The 14,120-nt window shown below is 41.3% G+C and overlaps 1 protein-coding gene across 2 annotated transcripts; it reads right to left on the bottom strand.

The window, feature by feature from the left end:
* Positions 1–2,720: 2,720 nt before the first annotated feature.
* Positions 2,721–13,710, bottom strand: agtrap (angiotensin II receptor-associated protein). Of its 2 annotated transcripts, none has more exons than XM_056274280.1 (5): positions 13,564–13,710; positions 12,590–12,624; positions 12,228–12,336; positions 10,202–10,412; positions 2,721–5,867 (listed from the first exon to the last, which is right to left on the bottom strand). In XM_056274280.1, the coding sequence occupies exons 1-5, from the start codon at positions 13,588–13,590 to the stop codon at positions 5,746–5,748; spliced, it is 504 nt and encodes a 167-aa protein (XP_056130255.1). In that variant the 5' UTR covers positions 13,591–13,710; the 3' UTR covers positions 2,721–5,745. The 2 variants fall into 2 exon arrangements, with proteins under 2 accessions (XP_056130255.1, XP_056130256.1); XM_056274281.1 differs by lacking the exon at positions 2,721–5,867 and adding an exon at positions 7,465–7,590.
* Between the last annotated feature and the right edge of the window lie 410 nt (positions 13,711–14,120).

The following is a 14,120-nucleotide window of genomic DNA, read 5'->3' as shown; positions in this document are numbered from 1 at the left end:
GCGTCCTGACACACATGGACAGCCCGGGGTTTAGTTAATCTATGCTGCTTTCAAACAGACTGAGTATGTCATGTCCGAGACAGATCAAATGAAAACACTCTCACCGAACTGATTCCCAGTATTGTAGAAATACTGGCTGATGGATTTCACAATATTTTTTTCCATTCACAACGTTTATAATTTCAAAATTTATTGTTGCTTTTGGTTGTGTTTTTTTACTTCTTGTACAGAATGTGATTGTGATTGAACGTTTCAAATTTCACAAGTAGGTGCTTGAGTTTGAAATAACTTCGGGATGCACTAAACAAGCATCCAGTGAATTTCTGTGTTTAACACCGTCATGAAGAGGTGAATTTATTTGGCTTTTCACCAAGCAGTTGTGTTTTTCAGTAATGAGCAATATGACAGATTCTTCTTCAAAAACACAAATATATATATATATATATATATATATATATATATATATATATATATATATATATATAAATGCATTTGATATATTGGTCCGATGTAAATAAGACCTCTTGGAAGTGCATAGTGTTAAAACCCGGGGAATACACTCCCAGCGAGGCTTCACTGGGGATTGTTACTGGTACAATAAGAGGCCTGACACATTGAACTCCTTTTGTTGCATGGAGCAACAAAGGCACCAAGTCCTTGACTGGGAGGAATCACAGGTGTGTGCAGGGCGGATGTGGCAGCCTGGCAAGCCTGCAGTACTCAGGAGAGCCAATACGCCGGCTCCTTATTAATCAACAGCTTGTTGGGCTACCAGCATGCCACCGACCCCCCAACCCCTATCTTCTTCCTCCTCCATCTACCCCCCTCCAACTCCTTCTCACCCCCACCTCCTCCTCATCATCCACTACGGGAGCCCCCCTTTGTCACCGGGATCTCAGCAGGGAAGAGCAGCGTCAACAGACCGCTTACCAGTTAATTAAGACCTCTCCCGCGTGCTTTCCAAAACGGGGGGGGAGAGAGAGAGAGAGAATAAAATAGAATACGACACAGTGAGGAAAACAAAGCCCATTGTGTTGCGATTTTAATGATAGGTGTAACCACACCTGTGTGTATATTACAACAGTAAAATGTCCATCCACGCTCTTTCCTGCGAGGGACGTACAAGGCCCTTATCTCAAGGGCTTACTGCTGCAATACGCGCACGCACGCACGCACGTACACGCACAATAGCGCATTTGCGCTGTTCATTCACGGCTTCACAACATCACGGGCCACAAGGACCGCCTGCATTTTTTACGCAGTTTTGATTTAATACGTGCTTCATTTTGGGAGCGCTTTTTTTCACGTGGGTTTTAAGAGAAAATGAAATTAAGGCACTTTAAATGCCGGGTGGCACGCGCAGTGTAACACCAATTATTCCCGTTTTTGTCTAAAACGCAAGAGAAATGGGGGAGAAGTCAAATGTCTTCACATTCACAAGGCATTTCCATCATTTCCTTACAGTTTAAAGGGGGCTGCGTAAGTAGTCGTGTTAAGATGTGTCAGAGCATGTTGGCTACAGCGCCGGTTCCGAAAAGAAGGAGAACTGAATGTGCGATGTGTAAATATTTGAGAATATGTAGTACAGCGAAGTGCAAGAGAGGCAGGGCAAGACAACCACGAAGGTAAGTGTCTCGTATTACTGGATAAGGATTATTGAGTCGGGAGCAGCAGAAAGGAGAAAAACCCCTTCGGTTTATGAGACATTTTGGGACCTGAAAACACATTATATACAAACGTTTCCTCTATGGGACCAAATTGTTTCTACTCGATTCTCACTGACCTGAGTCAGAAACGGGTCAAGCGGTGTAGTCAGTTATTTAAAGCTGCTATGAGGAATTTTGAATTTTTGACTTTGCGCCCCCTGTGGACAAAAGTGGTAGTTTTTTTTGTTTGTTTTTTTTTACAGAAGAGCGACCTCATTTCTCATAAGCATCGACTCTTGATACAAAGATCTACAACCAGCCTCTGGTAGCTGGTGCCCTTGAGGTGAGCGATCTGCATCTCCAGTTGTTGCTACGTATGGCGTCTGCATGCCGTAAATCGTTTCGTCCAATTTCGCGGGGAATCTGACCCGGCATAAAGCATTTGAAATCGTTAGTCTGGAAGGCATCCATTGAAAATTGAGCCCGGCAGCTGGAAACTTGACAAAGAGCTGCTTGAGAACGACAACAAGGGCAGCGCTAGGCGAGGTCAGCATCAATGCTGTTACAAAATTAGTATATTTACAAAGAGAGAGATAATGACTAGCAACATTGGCTGAACTGCTAGCGGTGGTGACATTTACGAGCAGACCCATTCCTGTGGAAAAGTAGCGTTCTGGTTCTACATCATGGCGGTTGCGGCGCTCGTTAATCAAAGGTTTATCCAATCAACTGCAAAGTAATTTGGGACTACGTACATTGACAACGCCCCTAAACACAAACAAACGCCTAATGAGCCTTGCCAGGCCACAATGAGCAAATCATAATTTGTGGGCTGGGGCCCGTTCTGTACCAACGGGGAGTACTCTTCTCACGTATGAGCAGCGAGCATTGGTCAGAATCACAGATATTCAGTACAGGAGTGCTCTCCTTTCTCAGGAACCCAATTGTGTTTCTGGGCTTCAGTGGCCTTCAGGTGCCAACATTTTTAGAGTCTACATAAAGAAAAAATACTTGATGGTACAGTTTCTACAGCTGCAAATTTAACATGATGACATACAGTTTGAAACGTTATTTGACAGACATTCTCTTTATTTGTAAGAAAACATATTGCCGGATAAACTTTAAATCAGTCAGCATTGCACACCTTCACATTGAAATCTTAGGGAAAAAAAACACACAAAAAAAATAATCATTCGTAAACCGAGCATTTCAACTAGTTTGAGATCTGTACTTAGTAAAACAATACGAAGCTATTGTGCTTTGTTGATAACTTGGGCCCATTTTTTCATCCAGGCCTATCCATTCAGCTAAGTGAAAACGTTTTTTTAACAGTTATAGCATTTGTACCAATTTTCTACAAAAACCAATCAAAGAAAATGTCCATCTTATCAGGGTACCCATACCAACGCAAGAATTTTACTTGAGTCTACTGAGGCTCAAATTGTTCCACAATGTCATCTTGATCATGCGACTCAAGCTTGAAATGGGTGGAAGGATCTGCCTTATGTCAGGGTATTACCACGCTCTACAAAGGAAGACGACAGAATTACAGTGGAAAGCAGGTTATCCCTTTCTATTGGCAGTCTCCTCCCACACCGACTACATAAAATTGACAACTACTAACATTAAATGACCGAAGTGCACATTGGATTAAGTGTAAGGATATGGTAGAAAGTGCTTTTGCAGCTAACAGACATCACTATCTCTCAGGGTTGAGCGCTTGATTCTGACTAGGGCCACACATGCTGATAACATATTCACTCATAGTACTTGTATGGGGTCTGTCAAATTGCATGTGTCATATCACCTGTAACAGTCAGGCTAAGCTTGCTTGTATGCATAAAATTAAAAGATCTTTAAGACATTGCAATGGTGTATAATCTATGATCAGAAAAAAAGGCATGATGTGTACAGCATGGTGCTTACCACATCTCTGATTTGTCACTGAACATGTGACTGAAACAGGAACATCAACCTTGTGAGAAACATTAATTTGCAGAGGAAAACTTAAAGTGATGCAATCGCTCTCCGGAAGATACAAGCTATAAATACTCACACTCAGCACACTGTAAGGACCATGGCTAAAATTGTATGGAATATGTGCACTTCATGAACACGGACAACTGCTCCAATATCTGTAAATAAACCATTAAATATTCAAAAATATTTTTGTAACATTTACCTGTAAAAAATGTAAAGCTTCAATGTACTGTCACTTTCTACAGTGGGAACATTATGCAACAGAAAAACAGCTGTAAAAATGTACAGCATAAAATGAGTAACCGACAGATTACATGAAGAAATGCATAAATACATGAAGTAGTGCAACTTTAGTGCTGGGTACACAAGAAAAGAGCATCTTACATCATTGAATATAGTGTCGAGCCTTAAAATCTTATTTTTCTTCTTCTTCAAAAAAAGAAAAATCTGCAAAGTGTGGAAGATCATTTTACTTATTTCTAATATGAAAGAATCAGCTCGCTTGAATGGTTTCTCTAATGCGGGCTAATTTCCAAGTACTGTTCAAGGACATCTTCAAAACGGGAAATTGTGTGAAATTACATCACCTGTTTGGCAGATATTTGTGACACTTTATAAGAAAACCAAGATTTAACTTAATACAAGACTACATGACATCTTTAAATGGATGTTTTCGGCAGTTTATAGCGACTGATAGGCCATGGGCTTATGGACGTCTTAACTCCCTTCACGCCAGGGATAAAAACTACAAAGAAAAGTAAGTAAACCATTTGACTGTGTTGATCTTACAATAAATACTTGACACTTTGAGTTGACTCCTACAGCACTTTTTTGTACAATGAAAAATGTATTATCAATTTTTCATGACATAAAAGTTGCATAGAAAAGCATCAACAAGGGTTAGCATCTTGTCGACAACAAATTGATGCACCACCACTGCATGGAATGACAATCACATACTAGATGTACAGAAGAATTAATACACCTCAATAGAGGTATGCCTCTCTTGAGGTTTTAGTCCGGTCTGTGAGAGGGACTTGACTATTATTTTATGTGCATGATCAGAACATGACTATGATCGCTAGCCAGTGATGCAGCCATGATTTTTTTTTTCATCATATCTTCCAAACATCACGTAGGCTGTGTGCAGAGCAATGTCTGAGTAACCACTTGAAAAGGAAACCCAGTCTTAGTCATCCCATGAATTTTGCGAGTGACTTGGACTCTAAGCACTATGGTGGTGCCGTGAACTGATGATGAATTTGAGAGCCATAAAAACACACATAGTGCAACATGGGCACAAATTATGTATAGAACACAAAGAGCAACACAAAGGACAGATGTCTGCAAGTGCTGCATTCAAAAGGTAGACTGATTTGCAAATAAAAAAGTTAGCAGACAAAAGTATCCTCAACAACTGCTTATAGCAACATATGACCCGCTTGTAAAATGAACACTGACCTTGTAGCATAGAAGCAGCAGAGAACGGGTTCCTCTGTATTTATTCAGCAGCAGTGTGCCACTGGGGCATGAAAATGTAGTTAGCATTACACGTAGCCCTCTTTATCTCTTAAAAAATTAGTTATGATGTTAAGAATTAATATTTTACTGTGGTATGTCTTGATTGTCCATGTAAAAAAGTGAGTTTGTATCAAAACATACTAGCCGGAGTAGCCACTATCAGCAAATGCAACAACCTTCAAACTTTTAGGAGAAACTACCACAACACAGCTAATCTGCTCTCATACAGTCTGTTGATAATCATAATTTATGGAAATTAGCTAGCATCAACAAGCAACTATATCAATCAGTATTTTCTCCATATTGATTCGAACCATTGTGAACTGTGAGGGGAATGTGGCACATGAAACTTGTGACTGACCGGCTCACAAATACGTGGCAGATATCCTCCGAATATAGCACGCCTCTGAAATTCTGAACCTTTCTCTCAACTTAAGACAGTGCTCCGTTCTTGTGAAGCCTGCACTACAAATGGGGGAGAAAAAAGAGGAACAAATTATCAAGCCAATGTACAACAACATCATATCAACATATTAGGAATGGAAAAAGAAAAATTAGTGAAATCCTGTTGCATGAGATGACATGGACATGAGCTCTGTTAGTAGGACTGGGCTGCAGGTTTGCTGTCCTGGGCCTGGCTGAAGGGATTGCCTGAGGTAGACTGGTCCTGGGGGTCAATGGACTGATAGGCATCTCTGTTTCGTGTGATGGTGGGGAAACCTGCAGAGACAAGCCAAAAGGTCTTCAACCCCTGTGATCAACGATGGGATGATAATGAATGATTCGTAACTGGTTTGGTGCTCATGAAAATGCTCACGGCCTAAGTAAGCCTCATGAAGGAGGTTCAGTTATGATATGCTGTCCTTTCTTCTGACATGCCTTTATTTCTTCACTTTTTCAAAATTGTAGCTTTTCATACACACAATTCTGGCTCAATCAGGGCAAGTTATTTATCTTGACTCAAGCATCTGGCACTCTCTGGTTGAATATAGATTTAACGGTTGGTAACTAAAATTGCCAATAAAAAAAACTCAAATAGTCTGTGTTAACTGGCGGACAGAAAAAAATAACGGCTTTTATTCAAGCAATTCTTTCAGTTGGAACAAATTTTCTGTTTTCATCGCTCAGTATGATTTCCTTTTCTCTCTCCCCACTAGCGTTTGATCAGCTACTTAGGCTGTGGCTATTTATGGATAACTTGGCAACAAGAATAGACCACCAGTCACCACTGAGCACACAGAAAAAAGATCTCCTATAGCTATCTGCATTGTGCAAGCCTTCAGATAAGCCACCCAGAATCTTTCTGAACTGTTGGCGGGTTAGGGCTATTGAAATCCTGTGCATAAGAGTTCCTGCATACAATATATGACAGGCAAACATGATTTATAACACACTTTTGTGAAGGCAAGATAGTGGTATAATCCATCTAGTGTTTGTTATAGGCCTCCCTCATGAACCACTATGCACAGTAAACAATCGCCCAAATCTAGCATGGTCAGAATACCAATGACAAACCGGGCAACTATACAAGTCTGCACGATTTAACATCTGCCACACTGCATAGCCCAAAAGTGCATAGAGATTGAAGGTAGTCAATTTCATTTCATTCCAGTTAAAAGGTTTGCAATGCTAGATAGCACAAACAATCTCAAGCACTTTTGCAAATTCCCTGAGTATATCATGATTTTCAATGTAATTAATTCAATAGCACTCTGGGAGCACAATTCACACAATTAATCCCAAACCTTTCTGAGGGTGAAAAAAAAATCAGGCCAAATCTGATATTACCTGTTCTTTCAGGTATGTTCGAATAAGTGTGCACAGAAAGAGACTGTATCCATGCATTACCACAGGCCGGCAGTAAGTTGATTTCAATTAGGCCAACCTCAGAATGTGCAACATCATGCTGCTCTGCTTTAAATATATGCAAATAGAGAATACAAACACAAATGAGGTGTCTGGAGAGCAGCAATATGAATAATACATACACATAAGCTTACAAAAATGCATATAAACACAGACTATGGTATCTACATAGACCGGAGTAAAGGCAAACATGATGACACTGATGTAAACAATTAAAGCTATGCAGGTAAGATAGTTTAATGACAGTAGTAGTGATCGAGGAAGATGTCAGACAGACAAATGGACAAGAACAAATATATATATAGACAAATGGATAAAAAAGAAGACCAAAACACAATAGTGTGAACAGGGGATAGGTGAAAGGGGAAGGGCTGACCGGGGGGGGGGGGCAGTATATTTGTTGAATCCTGCAGTCTTATTTTCCAATCATACTTCCTGTGTGGGAGAAGTTGGGAAGATGATGATTGAAGAAGAGAAATGGATGTAAAGCAAGAAGCCGGGAATCAGACGCGACGGCCAATAAAGGCACTGTCAGCACTGTCCGTGGTGCAACGGCTGTCCACAGAGGTCTCAAAGTCTGAGAGGTCAACGATCCATGATGGAGAGGAGAGAACCGGAAGAAGGGAGATGATAAGAGGTAGTAGAGAAGAGATGAGGAGGGGGACGGGATAGGAGAACAAGAGAACAAAAGGAAAAGACAAATGATCACATTGTGGTGCTAGATTACAAACAGCAAGATAGACAAGCGTGAGGTTAGCATTTAATGGTATAGTGAGAACAGAATAGAGGGATGGCAGAACAAAATCTTACAATTAAGAATAAAAGGACAATTATGAAGAACAAAATGATTAAACTTAACCTAGACTATGGTCATAGACAAGCAGGGGACATGAGAGGTAATGCATGGCAGCGGATTTGCCCCTGAAATCTTCATGTCTCAGGACTGATGTCCTTGTGAAGAGAAATTAAAACAAGACACACTACTGAGAGTCAGATGAAAGACAGACTCATCTGACAAAACATCGGACGCACGCCATTTTGAATAAAAAGTAAAGGGACAGTGGATAACTGAACTGATAACTCACCCGCATGAAGCTGACTGCCTTGTACTTAGAGCGAGCTGGGCAGCAGGGGTCTGTATTAGCATCAGCCATGCAATCAGACAGTCATTAAAAATACACACACTCTGAAACTAGCATTAGCTACATTCATCAGCCCCTACAAAGCCAATCAAACTCAGATGGATATACCTGCTGCGCGCAACTGTGCACAGGCCATTAAAGCAAAATCACAATGAGACCGGCTTCATCAACATGCAATTCTTCCTCGAGGAAATCAAATATGGAGACGTGCTAACAAAGTGTCAACAGTTTAACCGACATTGCATCTCTGCACGCTCTGGGACCGAAGGGGCCGTCAGAGATTGCGATCAACAAGCCTAATTTAGTAGCAACACTTTGCAGCTCAAAGTGTCGTGAAATAGCGATGTCCGTTCCTCTACATTCCCACTGCTAATTAAGAATGCATGGAGAAAGATTCTTGGCCAGCCTTTTAGTCCTACCCTGACGTTGGAGTAATTTTAGTCCAAGTCATACTTTCAGGGCGAGTCTGTGGGAGTAAGTCTGAGATGCTTGATATATTTATGCCCAGATCTGTGTTATAATTCATTGTTTCTATTTGCTTTGACTCTCCCCTGCCCTGTTCAATAAAGCAAAACAAAGCCAACCTGCACAACAATCAGAGACAAATGTTTGTATCAATAACTAATCACAACTTTTCTTCAATGAAAAGTAGAATTATTCATATATGTCCCTCCATGACTGAATCAGCTGTGTACATGACTGAATCAGCTGTGTGGACAAGATGATGAACACATGCTTGTCATTTTTTTGTGTGAGTGATATATACAAGTGCAAGAAGCTGCTGTAAACCACAGTCAAATTCCTTGTATGCACAAGTACACTTGGCCAATAAAGTTGATTGTGATTCTGATTAAAGAGAAAAATTGTTTTCCCTGCATACCCATAGACCTCTGATACAACTCCCCACCCGTATTTAGCATTGCAGTAGTCTTGTGACTCTAACTCGATTAGTTTGACTGTAGTTGGAGCTGTCACAATCTTGTTGTTTGTGCTTTACTAAACAGGCTTCATACAGCAAACAACAATGAAAGAGGGAGACAGAATGCCGAGGTAGACAGTGTGCCCTTCCTCAAAATGCCTCTGCACACTACAACAACATCTGATGCACATGCATTACAATACACCATGTTTCCAGCTTTGGTTACATTCAGAGTTAATACTGGATTTTTTATTTATTTTTTTTAATGATGCACATTCTGATATGACCTCTAATGGCAATTTTTACTCTACATTTTTCAGCCAAATAGAGATTCAATAAATGTATGTCTCTCTCTCTAAACAGAATATCTCCTGACAAGTTCTCAAAGACTGTAGGAGAAATTCAGTTCTCATTGAGGGAATCTCACTGTTTTGAGCTTTTTCAATATTGATTCATCCTGACATCAACACCAAAAACACGGCATTGTGTCAATCTTGTTTCATTGTGCCATTATCTTGGTATGGTTTCTTTATATCTTAGACTCCGTGACATAAGAGTGCTTCAGTTTTTGTTTTTTTGGGGGGGGGTTCCCCCTTTTTCTCCTGAATTGTACCCATCGAATTAATTACTCCACTCTTCCAAGCCATCCTGGTCACTGCTCCACCCCCTCTGCCGATCCGCGGAGGGCTGCAGACTATCACATGCCTCCCCCGATACATGTGGAGTCACCAGCCGCTTCTTTTCACCTGACAGTGAGGAGTTTCACCAGGGGGACATAGCACATGGGATGATCACGCTATTCCCCCCCAGTTCCCCCTCCCCCCTGAACAGGCACCCCGACTGACCAGAGGAGGTGCAATTGCAGCAACCAGGACACACACCCACATCCGGCTTCCCACCCGCAGACACAGCCAATTGTGTCTGCCGGGACGCCCGACCAAGCCGGTGGTAACACAGGGATTTGAACTGGCGATCCCCGTGTTGGTAGGCAACAGAATAGACTGCTACACTACCTGGACACCCAGAGTGCTTCAGTTTTGACAGGTCAGAAGCTCCTTGTTATACTCTGAATGACTGATTAAGAGACATCAGGCAGACAGCAGGTACCTCCGTGCAAGGGTACTTACCAAAGTTGACGTTGTAATCTCCTCCACGCTCACGGTACATTTGGTAGACAAAAAAGCAGGTCACAGGTTTGAGAAGTAGGTTGAGGATGGCCATGCCCACACTGAAACGTAAAGTTTCCCTGCCCCTTTCCAATAGGACCTCTGACATTGGATAATAAATCCCAAAATGGACGACGTCAGTCATTATCGTCAGAAACATCCCAACAAGGAACTGTGAAAAAAAATAAAAAAAACAGGGGAAGTAGAGAGGTGAGTCTATCATCAGAAATGCATAAGCATCTGGAAATTGGCATGTGTCGGGTCCTTCTGTCCTTGTTCCAAGTGTAGTGCCACTCTACAGGACAATGAAGGTTTTCGATATATTTTTGTGCTAATTCAAGAGAATCATACTCCTGTGAAGATAGGTGTGGCAAGTGGAGTGCGGTCTCTCCTTTCTCGAGTCAGTCTAATTAGCTTGAGACATGTTAAAATGCAGTGGTACCCCCACAAAGACTCACGCTAGAACCTGGGAGAGAGCTGGAGTCTGCAGGGACATGGACTCACACAGCTCTCTCCCCAACAAGAGACTTTTAACGGATGTCTGGTCTGTTTTTCGTTTTTTAACTGCTTTTACACCACAGTCACAGAGCATACTTGTGTCTGATTGGCTGGAGGGTGTGTGTTAAAACTGTACAATGCACACACAGTTCGGATCACGTTTAATCAGTCCTCTACATTAATGCGCTAGCTGCAAAGATGCTATGGAACCATAGCAACCCACTGAATGAGTAGCAAGCTAAATAAACATTCAAAGCTTTAGCTTAGTGGCTACCATTTGCTTCGTAACCATTTAATTCGGAGTCTAAAACATTCAACCAAAAATAAGTTAATACTTTTTTATATTTCTTGGTAAGTGACCATGGTATAAGTGGGATAATCCACTCCGCAGAAGCAAAGAACCACCCTCCACCTTGCATCGGGTGGTTCTTTGCTTCTTTGACTCTGCATTGTGCATTAAAATCCTTTTACACACACCTTATCGCGGATTATTCCTTACCCAATCTGTTATTTTCATTCTTTGTTTAAAAATTTAAAAAAAATTGGCTCTTGTGCTCTTCATCTGTGTCCGTGTCTCTGTGCTGGAGAGCCAAGACTGGTGAGTCTGCACCACAGCCAGGGCTCTCTGGGGCTGCAGACCTGCACAGCACATTCTCCCAGTCTCTAGTGTGGGTTTTCCTGGGGATGCAGCCACATCTAAAACCTGTCTTGAGTCAATCAGGTTGGCTCAAGACTGGTGTAACCACACCTCACTCACTTATACAAATATCAAAATCATAAACATCATTCAGATTTTAAGTCTGATTGTGAGGGAAAAAGGAGAAACATTTCTGGAGAGACTTGTATGTTTATAATGAAATTCTTAAACGAGGGTTGACGAATTGTAAAGAAATAAACAAAGACACAAACATACTGCCTACATTCATGCATTACCTAATGTAATACACGCATACAAAAATGCAATATTTGAAGAATATTTAAATAAAAAGCCTCTTAAGCTTGTAGTTTGTCTTTTTTCTTCCGTCTACCCCACTGGACCACATCATCAGGCTCTTCGGTTTCAAAGAGCGCGGTTGGAAAAGTGAGTTAGTTGAAGACTTTAAAATACATGGGGTGAAAAGGTAGCCAGCCTAGATTTAACCTCTTCTCTTTTCAGCAGTGTCATCCGTGGCTTCCCATATACTCCGACACCTCTGTTGAGGTGTCAACAGTAAGTGAGACTCGGCGGATATGCAAAGTAACACATTCACTCTTCCACAATGTATACTGGGGTAATTTGGTGCTTTGAATTGATGCACTGAGAAGGACCGGGCCACTTGGTAATTCATGCTGAATTAAAGTAGGGCTGTCCTTCTGAAATGGATGCTCAGAGATTGCCCTGGATTCCAAGAACAAATTAGGATGCATACACAGCACTATGCTTATAGTTAGGCCCACATATAGCGTTGAGATTTGTGACCTGTATGAAGAAATCAAGGCAAGCACTCACCATCAGCACGGCATCGATCGAGTCCCTCTGAGCAATGGCCCATACACCAACTGCTAGCACGGTGAAGTTCCCCCAAACATAAGAGTTGGGTAGCCAAGCCATACATCCCCTAAAGCAAATGCACAGATACTAAAATTTACAAAAGATACAATTGTCTTTTCTTTTTTACTCAAATTAGATCTTGCAGTTACTTCTGGCTCTGCAAAGGGAGGTAATTTGTCAAGGCCTGCGTCAGCATATTGAGTCAAACTGTATTTTGCTGTGCAGTGTTGAGTTGGAGGGTACAACAAGAGAAGAGAAATTCCACAGGTAAGTGGGGAAAAAAGAGGTAGAGGAACCAAATGGCCAGCTCTTTTACTCACCATACAGTCAGCAGCCAGTGCACAAATACTATTGCCTGTGAAAGGGGATGGAAAAAAATGTATTTAAGAAAAATGCCATTCAGTTTTAGAATGTCTGTAAACTAATCTTCGTCTATGGCATTTAAATCAAGATCTAAGATCACAAACAACTCCCTAGCAAGCCAAAAAAATTAAGGATTAAAAATGTGATCATTTATCATCGGGTATAAAACTTAGAGCTGTCCATGGAAAATTGTGAATAGTCCCCTCATTATATATGGATCCACGGAATGCTGGTTTGAGTTTTTGTACCCAAATTTTACAGTAATCTTATAAAGTCAGACACAAAAGAAGTGATTTTTTTCCTTTGAAAATCCCCTAAGAGCAGTCTCCTGGTCATTGCTATGGAGCAGCTCCAGACTTGGAGGCTGGGTGTGATCACAGGTTTGTTGTATACCTCGACTTTCAGCTTTGTTATCATTTTCTAATACTGGTTGGACTGAGCTAGATAGTATATAGGAGTACTTACAAGCCCAGTCCCCTTTTTTGGTCAAGACAACCCTTTGATGTAATGAAAATGATTAATGATGCAATAAACTGTGATTTATGCACTAGAAACAGCTTTCGTATTCTCCTTGTGCTCCTAAAGCCCAAGTGCTAGTTACACTGATTCTATCAGTTTTGCCAGTTCCCATATATACTCGTAGCTGCTACAAATCATAAACTGTATTGGTCTCCATAGCCTCCCAACAGCAAAGACAAAAAAACAAAAACAAAACACACTTTCATTTAAACCTTCGTCGTTTTAGTTGATAAGACTCAGACAACATGAACGTGACTGCTCCATGGCGAACAGGATTATGGGGTTTATAGGCAGTGTGTGCCAAAATCACAGAGACCCCTTTGCCAAAACCAAACATCAGAGAATTGCGTAACAATCATTACTGTATTGACAGCGACGTCGATAAAAACATCAACAACAAACAAGCGCTTACCTTTAAATTTATGGCGGGGACTTCCATATCATCAGGTCGGCGTGAAACTATATCGGTCCCCTTCGAATGTTCAACAGGTCACTGGGGAAAAAAGCCCCAAAAAGTTCAATGGTGAAACTTCCCACCTCCTCCTTTGGATCAGTCGGCAAATATAAACCATGTGACATTAGCCTGACTGTAACCACGTGACTACCCACCCATCTCACACACGTGCACACACGCGCATTGTACATGCACGCACACGCACACATCTCCTTCTCGTCATGGTTACTCACATCAGGGACAGTCCACATGCGCGTCACCAGTTTTCAAGTCTAACTTAAAAAAAAACACGTCGTTTTTTTAATTCCCTTTCGAATAAAAAAGTTAAGGATCCCACCGCAAGCGAAGTTATAATAAAAAAATATATAAATAAAAAAAGCCTTTTCATTCGAAAAACGAAAAAAAGTCGCCTAACTTGGAAGGAAACGCCATTGCTTTCAGCTACATACCGAGTGGGACTGACGCTTTCACAGATCTGGGCAATGGTTTGTGGTTTGCACGTATACAGCTCCAAT

Source organism: Lampris incognitus, chromosome 2 (assembly GCF_029633865.1).
Source record: "Lampris incognitus isolate fLamInc1 chromosome 2, fLamInc1.hap2, whole genome shotgun sequence".
Taxonomy (NCBI): domain Eukaryota; kingdom Metazoa; phylum Chordata; class Actinopteri; order Lampriformes; family Lampridae; genus Lampris; species Lampris incognitus.
The sequence above is the reverse complement of the archived record's forward strand: the minus strand, read 5'-3'. Positions and strand labels throughout refer to the sequence as shown.

Coding starts and splice junctions, on each gene's coding strand:
- agtrap (XM_056274280.1), bottom strand. CDS start 13,590: ATGGAAGTCCCCGCCATAAATTTAAAG. Junction 12,337..12,589: donor CACTGGCTGCTGACTGTATG/GTGAGTAAAAGA, acceptor CATTTGCTTTAG/GGGATGTATGGCTTGGCTAC. Junction 10,413..12,227: donor CGATCGATGCCGTGCTGATG/GTGAGTGCTTGC, acceptor TTTTTTTCACAG/TTCCTTGTTGGGATGTTTCT.